General features: G+C 34.2%; 1 protein-coding gene across 4 annotated transcripts in view; it reads left to right on the top strand.

Annotated features, from left to right (window-relative positions):
* The window catches only part of KIF21A (kinesin family member 21A), a 157,531-nt gene that overhangs the window by 91,254 nt on the left and 40,662 nt on the right, over window positions 1-25,615 (top strand). The window contains exons 11-24 of one of the 4 annotated variants that reach the window (XM_025403118.1): window positions 1,523-1,726; window positions 6,985-7,023; window positions 11,341-11,431; window positions 11,854-11,971; window positions 12,377-12,565; window positions 13,105-13,304; window positions 16,088-16,195; window positions 20,000-20,068; window positions 20,173-20,387; window positions 20,536-20,689; window positions 20,862-21,056; window positions 21,484-21,585; window positions 22,357-22,522; window positions 23,006-23,026. In XM_025403118.1, coding sequence (XP_025258903.1) covers window positions 1,523-1,726; window positions 6,985-7,023; window positions 11,341-11,431; window positions 11,854-11,971; window positions 12,377-12,565; window positions 13,105-13,304; window positions 16,088-16,195; window positions 20,000-20,068; window positions 20,173-20,387; window positions 20,536-20,689; window positions 20,862-21,056; window positions 21,484-21,585; window positions 22,357-22,522; window positions 23,006-23,026 — 1,871 coding nt within the window. The remainder of the gene's footprint in view (window positions 1-1,522; window positions 1,727-6,984; window positions 7,024-11,340; window positions 11,432-11,853; window positions 11,972-12,376; window positions 12,566-13,104; window positions 13,305-16,087; window positions 16,196-19,999; window positions 20,069-20,172; window positions 20,388-20,535; window positions 20,690-20,861; window positions 21,057-21,483; window positions 21,586-22,356; window positions 22,523-23,005; window positions 23,027-25,615) is intronic. The other 3 variants (XM_025403119.1, XM_025403121.1, XM_025403120.1) reach the window with 3 other exon arrangements.

Below are 25,615 nucleotides of genomic sequence, written 5' to 3'. Positions count from 1 at the left end.
TGTTTGATAATCATGAATTTTAACTTTGAGTTTTTATGTGAATTTTCTCTAAAACAATTTTGAAGTCATTTAATTAATCTAGAAGTTTGTACACAGCTATTTAACCATCTAAAAATACTGTAATTGTTCTGCTCACATATGGTATCACATTTATACTAAAACAATTTCATTAAAGAATGTGTAGGACCAGGTAGGGTGGATCATGCCTGTAATCCCAACACTTTGGGAGGCTGAGGTGGGAGGATCACTTGAGGCTGGGAGCTTGAGACCAGCCTGGGCAACATAGTGAGACCCCATGTGTCTCAACTATTTCAAGAGTAGAATGAATAATTTTGGTAGGCAATGAAAAAGCACTGAGCTGACTGTGACTTCCAGAGCTTAGTGTTGCAAATAATCTAGCATCTTTCTCTGAAATATTTGAACATATGGCAAAAGTGCTTAGTAATAGAGTGTTGAGAGAGATAGGTTGTATTTTTTTCTTATTTTTCAGTCTCAATCACTATTGTGCCAGACTGACCTTGAAAATCTATTATATGTAAGTAGATAGTTGTATTTTTGATGGTTTAAATAAAATAGAAATAAGGGAATTGGCCTAGAGGACTCTCTGAATCCTTTTAGTCTCAATAATCTAGGTTCTTTTAGGATTTCATTGTTTGATGTCTTCACGTGTTAGGATCCGTGTGTACGTTATTCTGTCATTATTAGGACTGCTTGAGCAAACAAAAGAATTTTTTCAATTCTCAAACTCAAGTTTCCTTGGAGATACTGTCTTTTCCCATGCTATATTCAGGAGCCAGATGTCTGTCAGCCAGTTTGGGGCAAATTTGACAATTTATTCCTTGCACAGTTTTGGAAATGCTGCTATTGTGTGATGAATGAGGAACTGAAACTAAGGGGAGCATGCTGCTTGTGTATTTTTTAAGTTTAAATAATAGGTTTACAAGCAAGGACAACTGATGTCCAACTGGCCAGAATTCAAGTAATCTAATTACCACTGGCATCTGAATATGTAGAATTCTTTTGAGTATTAAGATTATGATTGCAAATGTATAATTATTCAATCAGGAAATTTGAAAAAAAATTTAAACAGTGTTCGTGAGCATTCTTTTGTGATTATTTTTATTATTTTTTGAGAATTTTATTTAGTTTAAAAATCCTTATCCTGTAGCCATGTTGAAATGCATTTTGGAAAACTTTTTAACATGCAGATTAACTCATTTAAAATGTTCCTGCCTTATTGCTAGAGCAGTCATATTCATAGAGACAGAAAGTAGAACAATGGGTGCCAGAGCTGAGATAAAAGGGCTGAGGGGGAAGTTAATATTTAATGGGTAAAGAGTCTCAGTAAGGGAAGATGAAAAATTTCTGGAGATGGATGGTGGCGATGGTTGCAGAACAGTGTAGATTTGGTTAGAGCTACAGAGCTGTACACTTAAGAAATGGTAGTGTGGTATACTTTATGTTATGTATTTTTATCCACAGAGAAAAATAATCCCTATTTAAATATATTTTTATTTGCTAGAGCAAAATTATTAGAAAGTGAAGCAGTGAATGAGAACCTTCGGAAAAACTTGACAAGAGCCACAGCAAGAGCGCCATATTTCAGTGGATCATCAACTTTTTCTCCTACTATACTATCCTCAGACAAAGAAACCATTGAAATTATAGACCTAGCAAAGAAAGATTTAGAGAAGTTGAAAAGAAAAGAAAAGAGGAAGAAAAAAAGGTGGGATTATAAAATCACTGCTAAATGAATCTCTATTTCCTTTTCAGGGTATTTTAATTTGCAATTATAAAGAGCATACATAGTTTCATGAGTACCTTAGTATATGAAATAAATCACTATGTTCGCTGAAACTACAACTATATTTTTAATGGTTTATCTCTACTTATGTGTAAGAAAAATAGATTTAATTGTAATAATATGGTAATTAATTTTATTTAGACCATGACAATATAAAATTATTATTATAAATTATTTTATTATTTCTTCAAATAGCTGCTTTTGCATTCCATTCATTTTGCTTTTCGGCAAAGCTTGCTGTACCATTACAACTCAGTGTTTTCATTTTTTTCCCCATTTCCTAATACAATTAAGTAATCTCATGGATATTTTCATCCCTGTCTAGATTAGTTTAACTAAAGGCTAAACTAATCCATCAGAATGTCATGTAATGTCATTTGGTCTCTTAAATATTTTCTGCAGGGCTTCTAATTTGATTATGTGAAAATTATTTATGCTATTTCAGGCTTTTTGAATCTTCCAACAAGGAGTTACTCAGCTTTTCACCACTGTTCTAGGCTTTCTCTTTCTTGCATCCTGATAGTTTGTCCCTCTGAAATCAACTGGGTGCAAAGGAGAGGAAGAAAATGAAAATTTAACCACTTGTAATGTGTAAGTGGTTAAATATTCATAAGTTCTTTACATGTTTACACACTGATTCTATTGTGCAGTCAGATTACTTACAGAGACTATATTTTGAGCATGCCAGTCAAATTAAATTTAAACATTTTTGGCTAGATATTCAAAAGGAAGCAAAATCATCTGATTTGCCACCTGGTTTGTTACAGGAGGAATGCTTTGTAGAACTGATGTAGACGTTTAGCCTACCTGCTGCTTTGCTCAGTTTATTTAGAAATGTATTTAGGCAGCCAGGCATTTCTTCCTGGAGCAGCCAGTTGATCAAAGTCATTGGAAGTTTAAATTCTTCAAATTAACTCTGCTTTGTGTTCTTGAGTTTAGAGAGAATAATTAAAACAAGGAATTGTACATTATGGTTAGGCATTGCATTTGAAATTGCATTCTTGAGATATTACTGTCTTAGATGTTTTCATAGATCATTGATTATGGCAGCATTAAGAAATGTATAATGATTAGCTCTCCCCCTATGGAGGGCAATTAAAACTGAAATAATGATCATAGGATTATCGAAACTAGTGTTACCCAAGTTACTGCTTGAATTAACTTGAGACTTTTGCACATGACTTATCACTGACTTGTAAAATCCACTTCTGTAGTTGGTCAAAATGTCAAATGGTATGACTTGTTTTCAAAGATCTAGGTCATTTGTATTCATAAATAATAAGTAAGTATAAGCAAAGTTTTTTTTTAAGGTCACAACTGATACTGCTTTTTCCTTTTGAGGTAAATTTAGAGATATTTCCTTAATCACTTGTTGAATATGACTAATGAAAAACAACTAAGGATCCCAATAGAAATCTAGGCTGTTTTGAACATTTTAATAGTGGTTGTGACTAATTCAGTGATTATGTAGTTGTGATAATTATTACAATAAAAATAATAGATGTTAATACTGATAAGAACTCACCAAACAACTGGATTTAAACATTAAAGCCTAAGTGAAGAAAATAATTCATTTCCTAACAAAAAACCACATAATTAGAGATAAAATATTTGTGAATGAGCCAGATAAGAGATGAAAGATAGCTTAGAATGAGAAAAACAAATTAATACTTTCTAAAAATTAATATACCTATAGAGTGCTATATGCAAACATTTTAAAGAGCATTTTCACACATGCTGTAGTGTACCTTTGTACACTGACACCTATATAATTTTATAAAACTGACACCTATATAATATGTGAATCTAAAAAATTTTCTTGTGTACTATGCCATGTAACTAAAAACATTTTTAGAGCCAATTTATAAATGTTTATTGCTACATATAAGAATTTATAACATTTAATAGGTCTTACCATACTATAATCAAATTTTTTTTTTGAATTAAAAAATGAAAACCAATCCTGTTTTACTTAGTTTGATAAAGCATTTTGTTCAGCACACTTGGATCCCAATAACTTTTAACTGTATGTCAATTTCTATTTTTAAAATGTAGCTTAAGCCCTCATTTAGCCAAAGGATTCCCTACAAGTTGAAAAAATCCAGCATACAATATACCTAGAGTTCCAGAAATGTTTAGAAGGACAACAGCTTTACTAAAGCGCTCAGTCTTCCACAAGAGCTCCTTGGAAGTGATAGCTCCTGTTTAGATGCATTGATTCTGATTGAGTTTCATTCCATGCTTCATGTTTATCTATTTTATCTGTCAGAGAGGGCATTGCAAAATGTGGGTCTGCCTCAACCTTACACATACAGGAGGTTCAGTTAAAAATTAATTGAAACTTTGGCCTAATTTTTCTCTAGCAAGCATTGTAAATACTTGGTATCCAAATTTCCCAGCTCACTCACATAAAATGATTTCTACCCATTTTATAATATGGTAAGAATAATTCAGAAGGGGGCAAGAAAAGGCAAGACAGGGGAAAGAACCTTCTTTCCCTCTTATAGGTGTAGGCCAGTCTTTAGGGGAAAAATGGGAATTTCTGCTTGAGCCATTCGTTCTTACTAACCTTCCTGTGTCCCCATGCTACCTTGATCCATTCCTCTCTTATGCGGTCCAGTTCTCATGTAATTCTGCCCTACCCCGAAGTGCTCCCAATTTCAAAATTATCTACTTCTCTGATCTCCTTAAATTCAAACTCAGGAACAAAGCCATTTGACTAAAGGAATTCATACCAGTGGAAATGACTGATAACCAACAAGCTTCCTTTGTAGGGGTGTTTGTAATTTTTAAAGAGGATACATTAATCCATACAACAAAATATGTTAGACAGCATAATCTAATGAAAAAAAGATAGAGTAGGAAAGTGTTTTTTTTTTTTTTTTTTTTTTTTTTACCTTCTTGTGCCTATGAGTTTCTAAAACCTGACTGGGGCTTGCTTGACCTTTGGATTCAGCTATTCTAAGCTGTCCTGGCTTCTATAGCTGCCTCCTTTCCTTGTCACTGAATTCACAAACTCTTTGGAAGCTCTGTGTCTTTTAATTTATTGCTCTGTGTTGTAGATTCTTGGTTGCCGTGGCTACAAGGCCTCTGACAATGTAAGAGTTGATAGGAAGAGTAGTAACTGGATCATTTTAATGCCAGAAGCTGCATTTGTGTTTAAGAAGGATGCCACAAATGCTGTCTTCTGCATCAGTCTTTATCAGAACTATAACTGATAGCTAATATGTAAGGTTTTAAGGTTTGCTCCTCTACCTTATTGTGCTTATTTTCTGTTGAGTTGTAGAATAATCCAGAGGTGTAGATAGTAAGAAAATAACAATTAAACTATGTTGCGTATCTTTCAGTTACACAAATGTTAGAATGGTTGGCAAGAATTGTCATTCTCTCTCTTTAACTGTAGAAGAAACATTGTAGGGGAACTAAATGAAGTAAAAACTGAACTCCTTTAAGTTAGGGAGAGGTGTTAGATTTTTAGTTTATTTCTCTGTCCCTCCATTGTCTTTTTGAACCACTGATTGTAATGGTTTTTAAAAAGGCAATTTAGGAGGTGTCTAAAATTTATGTACTTGCTAGCTCATGTCAGCTTTATATTTTAATATAGCTTTCTTGTATAAGCTAACAAAAGTCTCTATATTGAAAATAGAAAATCTGGGTTCTTTGTGAGGAAACCACATTCTCTGAGCCATTGTAGCTCATTATCATTAGTATAAGCCTAGAGTAGACATAAAAGTTTTTTGAATTTTTTGTATGTGGACGAGGAAAATTTACCATTCACATATTAAATCCCATATTTTTGGATATCTAGCTTTAAATGACTTGCAACATAAAAAAACTTCACTCGTCGATCAGACTGCACTGATTTGCATTTAGTGGTGTTGGGTTGAAACTCTAGAAACACAGATTTCTTAGGCAGTGGCTTTACTTTGCTTTTTCTAATCACTATACTGGACCGTTTGATTACTGTATATTACTTTGTAGACTTTTTCTCAGAAAGATTGCTAGTCTCATCTAATGGCGGCATGTAAGTTGATGCGAAAACAATCACAGACCAGTAAATAAGAATCACATGGGAGCACATATATTATGAAATTAAAATGAAAAGAACTGGCTTGATAAAATAACTCATACCTCTGATTCAGTCTCTTCATTTTAAAATATTGATGATTCTGAAAAATATTTTCTGAAAAATATTCTGGGCAGAAGTGTTCTATATCAAAATTGCCATATACTTAATCAGAGCCTAGCACATCTGTCTTTTTTTCTACATGACAAATATTGGTATACAGTACATTCCACTGAGTAAAGATCTCCAAGTTTTAATATTGAATATTCTTTATCTTTAAAACCCTGTACACATGGTATTTCTTATATGTTTCTGGTTAAAAAACAATCTTACTAATGGAAAGTACTACAGTTCTCCCCACCTCTTTTTTTTTTTTTTTTTTGCCACTATTGCTTTATAGATATGCCCGTTCAATAGTTTATAATAATTAGTAAACTCTTTAATCCCAATGTGAAATTTTATTTTCAAGTAATAAAATTACAGTTTTTCCCAGATATCATAACAACCATATTCATTTGCCTGCAATACCATTTCATGTATAACTTTGAAATCAGTTTTTTTTTTAGATTTAGTGATTTTCATATGTAGTGTATTACAACAGAAAGTATGTTTTTAAAAGTAGTATCCTAGAATTTAGTATTAGTGGTATTTTCATATTATGGTATAAAGGCATTACTTTGTGAATTCTTTTAATGATGCCATTAAAAATTCTTCTGTAAACGCTTGAAAGAAAGAATATATTATTGAAAGTGGTCTTTTTTGGGGGAAGCTGAGTAAATTGACCCACTTCAGACTAAAGAAAAGGCATCCGAGAATGCCTAATCCTTATCAACTTTTATAAATTGAGACTATACATTTTGCTGCTGCATAATTTCAACTGATAGTCTATATACTCTTCTTAGATATATTGCTGCTTGATTTTCTACTTACTTTTTATTCATACAAATGTATTGCCTTTTTACTGTGTATTGTCCTTTGATGATATCTTTTAAAATTTATTTTAAAGTCTTCAAGCTCATGTATCATTTTTACCTTCTTATCACTTTCGCTTTTTACTGTCTGGTTTGTCCTTCATTGGCTTGGCCTTCCAATACTGTGCCTCGTGATTTTGAAGGCTACAGAAACTTGAGGAAAGCAATCGAGAAGAAAGAAGGTTGGAATATTTCCCAGGTTTTCTATTAAAATGTTTAAATACTGAGTTGCCATTCACAAGGAAATGTGTTATAGTATTATATATTGTTTCAGACTAGATAAGCTGGGGTGCTCCTAAAAGTAATGCTGACTTTATAAAACTAACAAGAACACTGTAATACATTTTTAAGAAAGTACTTTTTAAGAATAAAATCTTCACTAGATACTTCAATTAAAATTCAGGCAGTTTCATGTGATTACAGAATAAACTATGATAATTATGATGATGACTTAGCTTTGTAGGGTAAAAATGGCCCTAAAACCCCTGCCATTTGATTTATTTAAAAAAGAAAAAACAACAGTAATTCTTTGTCTTACGGAAACTTGTGAGCAGAATGGAAATTGACATTTTGTTGTAGCACATGCTGAGTCATGGGTGGGCTTCTGTCTCTCTCTTATTTATTTAATATAATCTTTACTGGAAAAAAAACTGTTAAAATGACAACAAACAAAAGGAAACTGTGGCCTGATTACAAATAAGATTTATAAGACATTCTTAAGGTTGAAATAGAAAAACAATTTTTGCTTTTAAAATGTATTTGAAGTGGACATCAAAAACAGGATAGTTGCTTTTTTCATTGGAAACGAGCAAAATTTAGAATCATATTCTTGATTTGCATTTTACTGATTCAGAATTAGGATTATTTAACCAAGGATCAAGTGATATTTTCCTTATCAGAACTTTTCTTCATAGATTTTCCTAAACAAGTCTCTAGATTACAGTCAAAATGATTAAGAAAACATACTAGTTTCAAGGTAATATTTAACTGTTTTGGAAGCCCTACTTTAGAAATTCATCTTTTACTTAAGAACTTGAGAACTTATACTATGCAATTAGTTAAATGAATATCTTACTTTAAATATCTTAAAGTTTAAAATGTTTTTCTTTAAATTATAATTTATATTTTATAATTATATTTAGTATGTTATATAGTATTCTAAAGTTTTTATACTTATATGCCATAAGTCCATAGGTTCTTTAAAGTATTCTGTACTTAGACTATAGTTTTAATTTTTTTATCAGTCATACCCTAACTCACCTAAGCAATACATATTTAGGACAACATGTTTATTACTGGAGTTAAATTAAGGCATTAAAATTGTGAAATTTCTTCTATTCTGAAAGGTCAAAATAAGATACATCATTAAAATTGTGTGTGGAAGCATTTAATCACCATAAAATACTCAAGTCCTTTAAATGTACTCAGTGAAAGGAGTTTACTTCCATCTTTACATGATCCCTGAAGGATAGCAAAAGCAGAGTGGTTTGGTGGTTACAGAACAATGTCTGAAACATAGTCGTGTGTACAGATCTCCTAGGGATTTTGATAAAATGCAGATTCTGATTCAGTAGGGCTGAGGTGGAGCCTGAGATTCTGCATAAGTAATAAGCTCCCAAGTGATGGAGATGCTTCCAGTCTGTGAACTGAACTTTGAAATGGTCTGGGAGTCAGGATAACTGGTTTTAGTCCTCTTGAGGGGATTAACTTCTCCAGGCCACAGTTCCCTTTTTGTTTGTCAAATGAAGGGGTTAATTGCTAATTCCAGCTCCCAAGCTTCTGATTCTGTATAAAGTACTAATTTAAATATCTTCCATTGCTACTTAGATACTTATTTTAGGTATCAATTTGCCTCGGTTTACTGAGGAAAACTTGAATATTTGAGGTATAAAAATTATAACTATCAACTTGTATTTTAAAAGCTTAAGCCTTTAAATTAATAATGTAAAGTTATGACTGCTGATTTTTCTGCATCAGAAGTGGCATGAATGACTTATAATATATGAGTTAATGTAGACGTAAAGATAGCATTTGTTTAACTGGGTATCAGTGACTTGGAGTAGGGAGTAGAAGGATATGTTGAGTCAAATGTTTGGAATAAGGTGGTTGTATGGCCGTAAACTTAAGTATAATGCGATTTGGTTGGAACTTGAAGTAATACAAGAACAGAGAATAATGAAAACTGTATTCTGTAGCAGTCACAGGTGAGAAAGGGAGACTGCCCAGGAGAGGGAATTGGGAAACCTGCTGGAAGATGTCTCCCTAATAAATTGTCCTTTCCTAGCCCTACACCTTAGACCTAGACCTCAAGTATAGCACTGTTTGAGTACATACTGCTGGCCTTTTAATTGATGATGGATGAAAGGGGAATTTCTTTCTAGATTTTCAGCTTGAACTGCATGATGGTGGAAAATCAGCAGTCCTAGTATATTATAAGCAACCTAAGAGAGGCATTTAGTATATCACACAAAATTATTTCTTGTTTATTATAAAAGTTCTTTCTAGGTGGTTCCTAGTTTTCTTCAAGCTCATTTTTTCTCCATGCAAATGATTTAACAGCACTCATGGATCCCTGTTACAATTTACTTCATTCATTTCCAGTTAAGACTGTTATATTGGTACTCCTACTTGTAATTTCTTCTCTCGCCATATATATGCTGTCTCTCATGCATCTTTATGCATTTTTAAAACTGTACCATTCTACTCCAACCGAGCTAGTACATGAGACACATAAGCATGTTCAAACAGAGGTGCTTATGCGTAGTCACAGGGATTGATTTATTTAACAAACCACTTACTTCACATTCGTTATGTGCCAGGCCCTGGGTACTAGGGATGTAATGTGGAGGCCAATAGACATGATCCCTTCCCTTAGGAAGCTGACTGCCTAGTGAGAAATACAGGCACTAAATAAATAATAACATAAACATAAATGACAAACTCTGAAAAGTACTTACAAGGGAAAAGTATTTATATTCATAGTGCTCAGTACAAAACTATCTCTGAGAATAGAAACCTACAGTTAATCATTAAAGTTATAGTTATAATAGGGCCTAAATGAGATTAAGTTTTTAGCCTAAAAGCTAAAAATCAATCCATATATTAGGGAAATTATTTAATATAGAAGAATATATGAAAAAACAATAGCTGTTATTGAGCTATTCTGATAAAGTTTTTTTTCTAGAGGAATTTTACTCAGAGAATATTGTATTATTTGAGTATTTTATTTATTTATTTATTTATTTTTAAAATTTATTTTAATTAACTAATTTATTTATTTTTGAGACAGAGTCTCACTCTGTCACCCGGGCTAGAGTGCAGTGGCATGATCTCGCCTCACTGCAACCTCCATCTCCCGGGTTCAAGTGATTCTTCTGCCCCAGCCTCCTTAGTAGCTGGGATTACAGGTATGCACCACTATACCCGGCTGTTGTGTATTTTTAGGAGAGACGGGTTTTCACCATGTTGGCCAGGCTGGACTCAAATGCCTGACCTCGTGATCCACCCACCTTGGCCTCTCAAAGTGCTTTTTAATGATTTTAAAATGCTACTATAGCACAAAAGGAAATAGTTCATATACAGATTCATTTAAAGTTTACTTTCTTAATGTTATTTAGCTTAATTAAATATGTGAGTCTAGTGATCAGTAGTGTACTGTCTGTGCATAGTTGATTGCTAAATCCACAAAGGATTAGAGTTATTTGGGTATACAAAACTTCTCTCTTTTCCTCAGGACCACCAGGGCTGAATTAATTTAGCTATAATCATTCCCTGATATGTGTGTAGTTATGGTTGTAGATACTAGGTAACTGAAGAGGAGAGCCTCCACTTATAAGGTGAATCTTGTGGCAGACCCTGAAATTTTCTATTCAATCAAAGGGCAGCCTGAACATTAGACAGTTTTTGGTATGCAAAGACCCATTGTGTGAGACCATCATGAGAAGTGGCCTTGTGCTGTATGAGCTGCCTAAGAAAAAAGAGCCTGTGCCACTACCTGAAGGAGACCTGAACACACTGATGGATGTAGCTAGTGTAGACAAGCTTACTGTGGGCAGATTTAATCTGGAACTTTAAATTTACTCTTAAATGTATTAGGACATCAATAAAAATGTAGTTTTTTATATCATTGTATTAATATAAGTTTTTTGTATTCAAATAAGAAAACAAAAATGTTTGATTTCTTTTGAATTCCAGTTAATTGACTGCTACTGTGACTAGTTCTTAGGGGTGTCGAGGTCTCGTGCTTTCAGGCATAATCTATTCCTCAGTGTTTTCTGAAAATAAGCTTTTCTCCAGTGATATAAATCATTACACTATTGACTGATTGGCAATTTCCATTTTTCTCTGAAGCGTCAGGTAGAATAGCTTTGCTCATTTAAGTGACCAACATTTAAAGTTTGTTTTCACAAATCATTGATGGCTTTTAAAAATCTGAGAGAAAAAAAGTGAATACTTTTCCTTTCTGTTTTAACACCATACCCTTATGTTCCTTTTTTTAGTGTGGCTGGTAAAGAGGATAATACGGACACTGATCAAGAGAAGAAAGAAGAAAAGGGTGCTTCAGAAAGAGAAAACAATGAATTAGAAGTGGTAAGTGTGAAAGAATGAACTTGTCAGTTTTAGTCACCAGGTTTGGTTGTTCTTGGTTGCTGATAACTTACTAACTTACTTGTAGAAAAATGAACTGCTTATGATGCATTCTGTTCAATCTATTTCTTTGAAGATGTTTCTTCAGAAATATGAACTGTAAAATATTGACAACTCTCAATCTTATGTATTGTGAAAGCATTGTGTTGCAGAGGCAAGGATAGAATACTATGAGAGATGAAATACTTTTTGGTTTAAGACAAAATTATTATCTAATAACCTTAACATCTTGGAAGGATTTTTATACTGATGAAAAGTGAACTTTTTTATGTTTCTGTATTTTGTACTCCAGCAGCCTCTCTCAATGAGAGAATCAGTTTGTTTTGCCAATATTTTGCTATTAATTTTCACAAATCACATTTTAGGAAGAAAGTCAAGAAATGAGTGATCATGAGGATGAAGAAGAGGAGGAGGAGGAGGAGGAAGATGACATTGAGGGTGGTGAAAGTTCTGATGAATCAGATTCTGAATCAGATGAAAAAGGTACTTGCCATTTGGTATAAGGGCAAAAATTCATTTTGGGAAGTTGTTTAAACCGTGACAGAAAACTCTTAACATTCTCCATTTCATACTTGATGAAAGCAACTTTTGTGACTACTGACCTACATTTGCCTTCCAAGGCTTATGTGCTAAACAAATGAGTTACTTCTCTTGCTGGATGTAGTCATTGTGTGATTTCCATTCTTGCTGAGTACAAATAGCATTGTCCTTGATCAAAGTGAATTCACCTTTTTGGTTTTTGGTTTTTGGTTTATCCAGGAAACTTTCCTAATGACTAATTAGTGAATAAAAATACCTAGTTGATGGTTTTTATGCTCTTGTTTGAAAGCTAGAATTCTGATATTTTGACCTAGTACCAGGATTTTTATTTTCTTCTTTTATAAATAGCCAATTATCAAGCAGACTTGGCAAACATTACTTGTGAAATTGCAATTAAGCAAAAGCTGATTGATGAACTAGAAAACAGCCAGAAAAGACTGCAGACTCTGAAAAAGCAGTATGAAGAGAAGCTAATGATGCTGCAACATAAAATTCGGGACACTCAGCTTGAAAGAGACCAGGTGCTTCAAAACTTAGGTAAGAATTATATTTAATTCAAATGAAAGTCCAAGCTGAATCTTCAAAATGGGTTTTTTATCTTTTCCTGTAGAAGAAAAAAATGATAGAAGCCGTATTAAACCTAAAAAAGGTTGTTTGTTTTGTTTTTGCAAGTCTCAGTTTGTGTCTTTTATTTAAAAGTTATAGGTAGCTTGTAAATACTTTCTGACCAGATTATATGTTAATTTGTCTCATAATGTTAAATATTGTTATTTATTTTGTTTTTTCATACTGATATCTGCCTAGGCTGTTTACTCACTTTATACAAATTTATGGTTGTTTTAATGTTTTGATTTATGTTGGGTACATTTTAACATAACATATTAATGAATAAGCTTCAATAATCATTAAACAGGGTAAGAGTAGATAATAAAGAGAGAATGATTGAAAGACACCCTAGTCTTCTGAGATGTGAATGTTTGGGAAGTAGCTCTTCTCTTTGGATATGGACTGTAAATCTGTGAAATAAAAATCTGTGTCTCACAAAAAACATATAAAAATATCCTCTGGTCATTTAGGCTCAGTAGAATCTTACTCAGAAGAAAAAGCAAAAAAAGTTAGGTCTGAATATGAAAAGAAACTCCAAGCCATGAATAAAGAACTGCAGAGGCTTCAAGCAGCTCAAAAAGAACATGCAAGGTTGCTTAAAAATCAGTCTCAGTATGAAAAGCAATTGAAGAAATTGCAGCAGGATGTGATGGAAATGAAAAAAACAAAGGTATTGATTGTTTTTTCCATTAACGTTTGATGTTCAGTATGATTTTGCAATTGGGACAAAAAATAAACAACTATTGTGGTTCTTTCCGTATTCGATAAAGGTAACCCAATCTTACGAATGATGTACTTTCCTTTGGCAATTAGAATTTGTTTCTGATAGTCATTCCTCATCAAAGCCTTTCTTCAAGAGTAGCTGAAAATCATGTGCTCATCAGGGCTTCTTAGACATTGATGGATATTTCTTCTCTTACAACTCTTACGCAAGCTTAGCAAAAACATAAAATATTTCAAATATGCAAGAAAGCATAGATAATAACATAACAAACATTGTATCCACAATCTAGTTTAAAATATTAAGCATTACAGATACACAGTAAGCCTTCTGTTTATCTCTTCCTGATCATATTCCTCATTCTCCAATAGCTAATAACTGTCTTACATTTAGTGTTTATCATTTCTATACATAGAAAAGCACTAATTTTCTTCCCCTGTCCAAAGAGAGTGTGCAAATCCTGATCTGTTATCTGTTTTTGTTGAGGAATCAATTATTCTTTACGTCTATCATGAAAGTCATTGTAGTTTTCTTAAAATAGCAATAAAATAGCAAATATGGAAGTGATTTGGATAGTATAACCATGCATCACTTAATGATGGTACGTTCTGAGAAATGCATTTTTAGTTGATTATTTGTCAAACGTGGAGTGTACTTACACAAACCTCGATGGTATAGCCTACTACACACTTAGGCTACATGGTAGAGCCTATTGCTCCTGGGCTACAAACCTGTACAGCATGTTACTATACTGAATACTCTAGGCAATTTTAACACAATGCTAAATATTTGTGTATCCAAACATATCTAAACATAGAAAAGGTATTGTAAAAAATACAGTATAAAAGATAAAAATGGTACACTTTTTTTTTTTTTGAGAGGGAGTCTCACTCTGTCGCCTCCCAGGTTCAAGCAGTTCTCCTTTCTCAGCCTCCCAAATAGCTGGGACTACAGGTGCACACCACCATGCCCAGCTAATTTTTGCATTTTTAGTAGAGACAGGATGTCACCATATTGGTCAGGCTGATCTCGAACTCCTGACCTCAGCTGATCCACCTACCTCAACCTACCAAAGTGCTGAGATTAAAGGCATGAGCCAGTGTGCCCAGCCAAAAATTGTACACTTTTATAGGCATACCTGATTTTACTGTGATTTGCTTTATTGACCTTTGCAGATATTGCATTTTTTACAAATTGAATGTTTGTGGCAACCCTGCCTTGAGGATGTCTGCTGCTGCTATTTTTCCGACAGCATTTGCTCACTTCGTGTCTCTGTCAGCATTTTCTTTTTAACAATTAAGTTTTTTGATTAAGGCATGCAAACTATTTTTTTAAACATGATACTATTGCACACCTAATAGACTACTGTATAGTATAAACATAACTTTATATGTACCGGGAAAGCAAATAAATTTGTGTGACTTGCTTTAATGTGAATTCACCTTTTTGCGGTGCTCTGGAACCAAACTTTCAAGGTCTCCAAGGTGTGCCTGTAAGGTGTGCACTTACCATGAAGGGAGGTCGCAGGACTATAAGTTGCTCTGGGTGAATCAGTGAGTGAATGGTGAATGAACGTGAAGTCCTAGGACATAGCTATACACTGCTGTGGACTTTATCAATACTGTATACACTTAAGCTACACTAAATTTATTTTTAAAACTCTCTTCAGTGATAAACTAACCTTGGCTTACTGTAATTTTTTTGTACTTTATAAATATTTTAAGTTAAAAAAACTTTTTGACTCTTTTGAAATATCACATAGTTTAAAACACAAAATGCATTTTATAGCCGTACAAAAATATTTTTTCTTTATATCATCATTCTGTAAGCTTTTATCTATTTAAAATTTTTATATTTTTTACTTTTTAAACTTTTTTGTTAAAACTAAAACACAAACACACACAATAGCCTAGGCCTATGTAGAGTGAGGATTATCAGTATCACCGTCTTCAACTCCCCATCTTGTCTCACTGGAAGGCCTTCAGGAGCATTAACACATGTAGAGCTGTCATCTCCTATGATAAAAATGCCTTCTTCTTAAATATCTTCTCAAGGGCTTGCCTGAGGCTGCTTTATAGTTACCTTTTTTTTTCATAAGTCTAAAACAACTATAAAAAGTATAGTATAGTAAATACATAAACCACTATAGCTCCACTATAATCTTATGAAACCACTGTCTTAAATGTGGTTCATTGTTGAGTTAAATGTTGTTATGAGGCACATAACCGTCATTAGATTATTATGTTGTGTAGTTGCTAATAACAACAGTAGCTAAAAATCATTAAGTGCTTTATTAAGTTGTTGAGAATTCAAGTGCCAGGTACTGTTAATACATTTTGTGGGTGTTAACTGGTTGAGTTCTCACAAAAATCCAATGCTATGGAAATATTATTTCCATTTTATAGATGAGCAAACCAAAGCCTAGAGAGGTAAAGTAATTCGATCAAGGTCACACAGCTACTGATAGTAAGCTAAGTATCAAGATTTCAAGTTGCAGAACAACTGAATATTGAATACAAAAAGTATAGAATACTAAGCAAATAAAAATGTATTAGAAACAGAAATACATGAATCTCACAGAAATAAGAATTGCCCATTTTAAATGTGCAGTAAAACTGCATGTTTCCATGTTAAGTATTCGGAATTCTAAGAACTTACTTCCATATATGTGCTTGATTGAATGAATGCTGTGACAGAGTAATTTCAATAGATGTATATACCTAATTGATTAGGTTCGCCTAATGAAGCAAATGAAAGAAGAACAAGAGAAAGCCAGACTGACTGAGTCTAGAAGAAACAGAGAGATTGCTCAGTTGAAAAAGGATCAACGTAAAAGAGATGTAAGTGGATTTTAACTCTCAGTTATGTAACAAAATTGTACATTGAAAAAGATGGTTTAATAAATGGAGGAAAAATTTCTGGTAACCCTAACTACTAATTGCAGGTTAAGGACAATAGATAAGCATACATATTATAAAATGTCATTTATTACAATATGTGCATTATGGTAATTCAGTATAAGAGTTCATTAAAAAACTGTAATATTATATATTTGATTTGAGACTTATTTTCCAGATGATGACATAGAAGTAAATGGCAAGAATAACTGGTTATCTCTAGGATGACCAAGGAACTAGTTGCAGTATTTTGTAAGATAGCAAGTTTAGGATGGTTCTGAAGAATGTTTTATCACTAGAAGTACTTATAAATAATCCTAGAGTAACAACCAGCCCTTATTAGAAGAGGCTTTTCTAAGGACTATCAAAATTTTTGTATCCTTTGACTCAAGATTCTACTTCCATGAATTTAGACGAAGAAAATAATCTAAAATAAGTAAAAATACTCTGCATCGAAATCTTCACTTTAGGATTCTTTGTAATTGTGAAAAAAGTAAAAACAACCAAATCCCTGACAATGGGAGGAATGGTTAAAGGAATTATGGTACATTCCATTCATATTTTGAAACTGTATACCTATCTGAAAAATGACCACACATTAAGTGTAAAGCATGGTCATTTTACAAATGAGGGAAAATTCAAAGGATGCATCTCAACATGCTAATTGTAGTTGTGTTAGAGTTATAAGTTATCGTTGATTTTTTTTCTTCTTCTTTTCAAAATTTTGGCAATATGATTATTTCTTTTAGGTGAAAAATTATAGTTATGATTTTTTTTTTCTTAAAAGAAGAAGCTGGGTGCAGTGGCTCATGCCTATAATCCCAGCCAGCACTTTGAGAGACTAGCGGGAGGGTTGCTTGAACCCAGGAATTCTAGACTAGCCTGAACAACAACACAGCAAGTCTCCCTCTTTGAAAAAGAAGAGGCCTTCACTTTTTCTCTTTATTATTGGTTAGGTTTCAGCCGTTATTCCTTTTTACTTGCTCAACTTTTCCTAAATCCTCCCTGGAAAAATATGAGCATAAAGCATATTTTAGAAAATGGAAATCTATTTTGGGATGTAACGAAGAAAGGGGACAGAGAAAAGGGGGAAGTGAGGTAGAAAAGTGGATAGTGGATATTTTGGCCAGATGACTCCTCTATTTAGGTTATATGTATTTCTTTTTTTCTCCTACTATGTCAGTGTATTTTAATAATCAGTGTATTTGTCATAGTTAATTCCTGGGCATTTAAAATTTTGTTTTTATCAATTTGTTCCTACTGAAATCAAGTAGAAGCACATTCTAACATATTGCCTATTCTTTTTTTTTTCTGTTATTGTTTTAAAAGTTGAGATATAATTCACATATCCTAAAATTTACCTTTTAAAGTGTACAATTCATGTTTTTAGTGTATTCACAAAAGTGTGAATGATCACCACTCTTTAATTACAGAAAATTTTCGTTACTCCAGGAAGATACACTGTACCCATTGGTAGTCACTCACAATTGCCCCTGGCCCCTGGCAGCCACTAATCTACATTTTGTCTCTGTGGACATTGCATATAAATGGAATCATACCAGATATGGCCTTTTGTGTCTTGCTTTTTTTTTTTTTTTTTTTTCTGAGGCGGAGTCTTACTTTGTCACCCAGGCTGGAGTGCAATGCATGACCTTGTCTCACTCCAACCTCTGCCTCCCAGGTTCAAGCCATTCTCCTGCCTCAGCCTCCAGAGCAGCTGGGACTACAGGCATGCACCACCACACCTGACTACTTTTTGTATTTTTAGTAGAGGTGGATTTTCACCATGTTGGCCAGACTGGTGTCGAACTCCTGACCTCAAGTGATCCACCTGCCTTGGCCTCCCAAAGGGCTGGGATTACAGGTGTGAGCCACTGCGCTCAGCTGTGTCTGGCTTCTTTTATTTAACACGATGTTTTCAAGGGTCAACCATGTTATAACATGTATCAACACGTCATTCTTTTTTATGGTTGTATAGATAGAATACGTTTTCTTTGTCCATACATCAGTTGATAGACGTTTGGGTTCTTTCCATTTTTTGTCTGTTTATTTTATATTTAATGAAAACCTTTGGACAATAGGAATAATTTCTTTACAGTGTATGCTACCTATTTCTTTATTACTAATTCATATAAGATATAGGGAGATCAATATTGAACTCCTAGGATGAACTTTTTGAATCTTTTCCATAACATATGATGCCTATATTCTATTATAAAGACACAATGCTGGCTAATCACATATAAAGCTAACATTCATACTCCCTCTCCCTTTTATTTGTTGCCTTGTGTACATATTGGCCTCCTTTTAAAATTGTTCCTTGTCATATTCATCTTTGAACCCTTAGAAAGTTCAGGGTGACATTTACATACCATATAAAAATATGAATGAGCTTGAGATTTGATTTTTAATAGGAAGAAATTGAATGTAGTAAGAAGTTTCAAACTATATGATAATTATAGTTTTTGATAATTCATTAATTTAAAAAACACATTAATTTTGCTTTTATATCAATCATTGTGGCAGGCAATTAAGATATAGTTGTGATAAGATAAAGTCATTTTCTCAAGGAATTCCCATCTGATGAGGCAGAAATATACATAAACCTAAAATGAATGGTCTGCTTGAATTTGAATGCAAAACACGAGGGATTATTTGTTAAATAACAGGATTTAAGTACTAGAAAGGAAGTTTGTAGTGAACTGTCATTCTTAAACTTTGTCCAACAATACAGAATTGAATAAATGATAGAACTGGAATTAAGATATAAGTTCTTTCTTTTTTCCTTTTTTTTCTTTCCTTTCTTTCTTTCTTTTTTTTTTTTTTTTAATGAGATGGAGTCTCGCTCTGTCCTCCAGGCTGCAGTACAGTGGTGCAGTCTTGGCTCACCGCAGCCCCCGCCTCCTGGGTTCAAGCGATTCTCCCACCTCAGCCTCCCGAGTAGCTGAGATTACAGGCACGTGCCACCATGCCTGGCTAATTTTGTATTTTTAGTAGAGACAGGGTTTTGCCATGTTGGCCAGGCTGGTCTTGAACTCCTGACCTCAAGTGATTCTCCCACCTTGACCTCCCAAAATGCTGGGATTACAAGCATGAGCCACCGCTCCTGGCCTCTGAGTTCTTTTTAAGTCCAAATTTTTTTCTTAAATTATATGCCTGTAGAATGGCTTGAAGTAATCCTAATTAGTTATCTTTATTTTGAGAGTACCTGGAAACAAATTAATAGTCAATGCAGACATGTTTTATTGTCCATTTACTTTATCCACCATAAGATCCATAGTTATTACAAGGTACTAATCAATATATATTCTTCCTATGTCTACAACAAATTATAATTATTGTATATATTATAAGATGACTCTATTGAAAATATTCTAAACTTTGTTTCTTCCTATCTGTGCCTCAAACAGCAACTAAAACAAGATGTCTAACAAAATTAAATAAGATAACATTTGTAAAGCATTTAGAAAAGTACTTGCATGTAGTAAGCACCAAATGTATCAAATTTAAGTATGTAACACAGAGATAACCTTTCATTTTTTTCAAAAAGGGATGAGATATATCTGTATTTATTTGTGTTTGTTGGGATAAAACAGCTGTACCTGTAATAATGTATACAAGGTTGTTGACTCAGATCCTGCTAAGAACTCACAGTTCCCAGGGGTATGGGGAAATATATTTATATAGGAATAGAAAATATTGTGTCTTTCACTTTACTATTTCCACTTATTTAATATTATTTTACAGCATCAACTTAGACTTCTGGAAGCCCAAAAAAGAAACCAAGAAGTGGTTCTACGTCGCAAAACGGAAGAGGTACAGTAAGCAAGCTGACCATTTGGAAGAAACATTCTGACTTTGAGATATATGATGTCTTTCTATAGACTAAGATAATGAGTCAACCTCTGCTGCAATTTCAGGTTACAGCTCTTCGTCGGCAAGTAAGACCCATGTCAGATAAAGTGGCTGGGAAAGTTACTCGGAAGCTGAGTTCATCTGATGCCCCTGCTCAGGACACAAGTTCCAGTGCAGCTGCTCTCGAAACAGATGCATCAAGGACAGGAGTCCAGCAGAAAATGAGAATTCCTGTGGCGAGAGTCCAGGCCTTACCAACGCCCACAACAAATGGAACCAGGTCTACATAATTCTGTTCCTGCTGACATAATCTTCTTGGCCATTAATACAGAATGTTGTACTTAAATGAAAAAATGGCTCATTATTTGACAGTACACAATCAAATAAGTGCATAAGTAATTATGCTTGTCTGTTTTATATGATTATAGGAAAAAATATCAGAGGAAAGGATTGACTGGCCGAGTGTTTATTTCCAAGACAGCCCGCATGAAGTGGCAGCTCCTTGAGCGCAGAGTCACAGACATCATCATGCAGAAGATGACCATTTCCAACATGGAGGCAGATATGAATAGACTCCTCAAGGTGTGGGAAATAGAAAGTAGATATGCTCCCCCTTAGCTGACTGTTAATTTTACTCTTCCAATTTTGTTTCCCGGGTAAATTTAACACTTACCAAGTTTTGGGGGGGTTTTGATTCTACAGTATATAAATAGATGAACATAATTTCTTAAAATCCAACCTGCTTTCTCAATAGCAACGGGAGGAACTGACAAAAAGACGAGAGAAACTTTCAAAAAGAAGGGAGAAGATAGTTAAGGAGAATGGAGAGGGAGATAAAAATGTGGCTAATATCAATGAAGAGATGGAGTCACTGATTGCTAATATAGATTACATCAATGACAGTATTTCTGATTGTCAAGCCAACATAATGCAGATGGAAGAAGCAAAGGTTTGTAATTTTTTGAAAAGTGTAATGGCTTAATGAAAAGTACTTTTGTATTGTTTATCATTCAAAGCACTTTGAGTTTTTACGTGAAGGTGTTTTCTATTTATTGGTCTAATCTAATGCTTAGATTTTACATGTATGCCACTTCCTGCTTGCTTTTCAGATTTCTCTGCTGATTGTGTGATAACATTTATTGTTTATGTAACACATGGGTCATTTTTACATCCCACTTTGAATTCTTAGCTGCTTAAATGTATTTTATCTTTTCAACTAAACCCTATGTTTCTTGGGGTAATGATCATATATTGCACCTATCTGAGCATCTCGTTAGCTAACCCAATACTAGGAAATAAATATATGAAACAATAGGCTGTTACCTTCTGTTTTCAGCTCAAAGTAATGGTCATCATATTATGCTGATTTTATATAGGAAGAAGGTGAGACATTGGATGTTACTGCAGTCATTAATGCCTGCACCCTTACAGAAGCCCGATACCTGCTAGATCACTTCCTGTCAATGGGCATTAATAAGGTCAGATATAACCACACTATTACTGAAAACCTAAGTTTTGACTAATTCATTGTAGTTTTATTTATCTTTCTGTAGTAACCCTTCGCTTTGTAATAAGGAAGAAGATTATTCATAATTGGAAAGTATTTCTTTTACCCTTCTTTAGAGTCAGGAAGAGTGAGAAATATTTAGATCAATTTCATTAGCATGTCGTCTATTATGTTTGTTTATTAGAGCAGATAAACAGCTTAAGAAATAATTCCCCTTTTGCTTTAACAAAGGAAAAATTAGAAAAAAATTTCTCAGTATGCAAACAAGTTTGGTATCATAACTAATTTAACATTGATTCTTTACAGATCAAAAGTGAATCAGAAAAGAAAAAATAATTTAATCATTCTCTTATTTTGAATGTAAATTCTCTAATTTGTCACCTGTAAGAAAACCCTGCCCAAATGTTGAAGATGATAATGGTTTCTGACTCACTTTTTTTTCCATGTTGGGACTGTTATACTCTTTCTGTTCTTACGCCATCTCACTTAATTTTCACAATGTGCCAAGAGGTAATTATTATTGATCTCATTTTGCATATGAGGAAACTGAGAATCCAGAAGATAACATCTTGGACAGGTGAACTTGTCCATGATCACTAAGCCAGTTAGTGGAGGAGCTGGGATGACTCAAGGTCTATCTGATGTCAAGCCCATATATCATATTCATTTGCTGTTTGATACAGATCTTTGTGTGGTAGAACCTGTTTCATATGACCTAAGATAATTTTTTGTTGTGTTTCAGGGTCTTCAGGCTGCCCAGAAAGAGGCTCAAATTAAAGTACTGGAAGGTCGACTCAAACAAACAGAAATAACCAGTGCTACCCAAAACCAGCTCTTATTCCATATGTTGAAAGAGAAGGCAGAATTAAATCCTGAGCTAGATGCTTTACTAGGCCATGCTTTACAAGGTAATTTGTACTCGATTTTAGTTAAATGAATTTGCATGGTAGCTTTGCTTTTTCAACATGGTATAGTATATCCCTTTCCCCTATGGCTTGACTGAATAGATGCTATATTTACTCATGCTTTTAATAATTATTCTTTCTTTAATTTGCATGTATACATTTTGGCAAGGTAATTGTTGTTATTCCAAGAAATGATTACCAACTTAAAATGGCTTACTTAACCTTATTAAGCAATTAGTTTTTATGGGCAAAGAAGACCAATCAAGTTTTCGTATTGGTTATCTAAATTACTTAAAATATTAACCAAGTTTCTTTACTTTACTCTGTGTATCTCACTGCCTTAAAAATAAATTTATAAGTGTTTGCTATGGCATCTATTCTACATGTAAATGGTACATAATCTTGTTTTATGTGGGAGTTTTTAACATTGGATCTGTTTTGATTGGAGTATTGCTTTTTGTTTCCTTTTTGCTGTTATTTACACAGATCTAGATAGCGTACCATTAGGTAAGTATGTTTAGCTTTCTGTGTATCCTACAGCTGCATGAATTACTAATTGTTCATGTACACTAATTGTGGTACATCTTATTTTAAAGATTTTTATTGGTGGTCAAGTGGTTTTTGCATGATCTTTTTTGAAATGTATCCATGGCCACAAACACACTAAGTCTTTTATCTTTATTAAACATTCCTGATTTTAAAATTCTTAGATGTTTAAAGAAGTATGCTTTTGTTAGTTGTCGCTTTTATTATTTGAGTTCCAGTTGTGGCTCCAGTTTCATAAACCCCCTGTCTTCTTTCTCTTTCTTATAGAAAAACATAATATGTATGTTCTGTTAAATTTTTAAAATATATCTATTAACGTGCATCTATTGTTTTAACCTCATAAATAACTTTCTTCTGTATATATCTTTGTGTGTGTATATATATATATTCTTATCTGTTTACTTTTGTAAATTTAGGCACACATTTTTAAATATTGTAAACTGAACAAAACTATCCAAAGGATTTTATCAGAACAGGTTGAAACAATATTGGTCAGGCTGTTCAAGTACCTGGCATTATAACTAGCCCTTTTCCATTCCATGTGTTATCAAGCATGTTTCTTTGCCTCCTCCTTCCTCTGTCCCTCTCACTCTTCGTCTCCCTCCCTCTCTTCCTTCTCCTCCCCAGTCCGTCCTCCTCCTCTTTTTTCCCTCCTCCTCTTCTTTCTCTTCCTCCTTCTTCTTCCTCTCCTCCTCCTCTTCTTCTTTATCTTTCTCCTCCTCCTTCGTCTTTCTCCTCCTTCTTTTTCTCCTTCTCTTTCTCTTTGTTCTTCTTAGTGGCTCAATTCATAGTAATATATGCTCTCTTTTAACTCGAAAGATAAATTATTTGATGTCTTTATGTGCAGAAGAATATTAAATTGGTAATTTGATGAGCAGTGTTACTGTTTTCCAACTTTCTTTTTTTTGAGACGGAGTCTCGCTCTATTGCCCAGGCTGGAGTGCAGTGGCCGGATCTCAGCTCACTGTAAGCTCTGCCTCCCGGGTTTATGCCATTCTCCTGCCTCAACCTCCCGAGTAGCTGGGACTACAGGTGCCCGCCACTTCGCCCAGCTAGTTTTTTGTATTTTTTTAAGTAGAGACGGGGTTTCACCGTGTTAGACAGGCTGGTCTCGATCTCCTGACCTCGTGATCCGCCCGTCTCGGCCTCCCAAAGTGCTGGGATTACAGGCTTGAGCCACCGCACCCGGCCCTGTTTTCCAACTTTCAAACAAATTTCAATTTTCTGGAGCTTAAAGAAAGGTCAAAAGCAGAGAGTAGGAACTCATTCAGCTAATGTAACCTATGACTCATGGCAGAAATTTGCCCTAGGAACTGGGGCTCTTCTAGATGAAAGGAGCCAAATAAAAAGCATGAGATGAGAAAACAATGAAATTTAAATCCACAGAAGCTAGAAAGTCATAGGTACATTGCTTTAAATATCATTTAGTTGTTCTCCAGTTTTATCACAATCATTGGGCTCTATGCTGGGATTCAAAGATGAGTGAGATGCTGAACTTGTCCTTATGGACTTGATGCCCTGCTGAGGAGAAGAGACTATGAACGGATTATGATATATTGCAGTGAAGGCAATGATTGAGATCTATAGACTTATGGCAGCACAGAGTAGGACCACCTAACAAGGATGGAGGAGTTAATGAAGGCTTTCTGGACGAGGTGACATTTAAGCTAAAATATAAGTGAAGAAAAAGAGTTAGCCAGGAAAAAGACAAGGTTGAATGGGAGCCAGAGAGTCGCTCCAGGCACAGGGGCAGCAAAAGCTAAGGCATCGGAATTTAGCCACACTTTTGTGTACCTGAGGCCTACAAACAGGTTGATGCTCCAGAGCAGCAAGTTCATGACATGGAATGATGAAACTTAAGGCTAGAGGATGAACCAGGGCCAGCGCCCCATGCTCACAGGGTTGTATTTTTGTAGCTTTTAAAGAACATCCTGATTTTTCTGTATCTGTGTTGGGATCCCAAAGGTCACCACTATCATCAGAGATTTGCTAGAAGACTCACAGGGCTTAGTATATGGTTGTATTCATGACTTAAGATTTATGATATCAATGTTCATAAGGGGAAAAGACACAGATGGCCTCTGGAAGAATCCATGTCCAGGCATTTGTATCTCTCTCCCTCCCATGAGAGATCACACAGAGTGTTTTCTTTCCCCAGAACAAAAAACACAGCAATATTGGTGCAATGTTTATATCCAGAAAGTCCAGTAGATGCTCAGTGCCCAAGGGTTTTACTGGGGATGGTGAGTGACATATGTACCTTCTGTTGGTCTAGACTTCCAGAAGGAAAGCAAGTGTTCAGCATAAGCCATATTATTTGCAATTTCTAATGTACAGTGAGCCACTTTTATTAGTTAATAGTTGACTGGAGACACTCTGAGAGCTGTTTTCATATGTCAGCCAAAGTCCAGTTTTCCAAGCAGACCTTTCTAAGGACAGCAGTCTCAGGGGCTGCAATGTTAAATTTTTAAATATATAATTAGTATATGGAAACTACACACACACACACACGTTTTTAAAATAATAACTTTAAAGGAAGACTTTTAAAAA

The sequence above is a fragment of the Theropithecus gelada genome, chromosome 11, assembly GCF_003255815.1.
Source record: "Theropithecus gelada isolate Dixy chromosome 11, Tgel_1.0, whole genome shotgun sequence".
NCBI classification, from domain to species: Eukaryota; Metazoa; Chordata; class Mammalia; order Primates; family Cercopithecidae; genus Theropithecus; species Theropithecus gelada.
The sequence above is the reverse complement of the archived record's forward strand: the minus strand, read 5'-3'. Positions and strand labels throughout refer to the sequence as shown.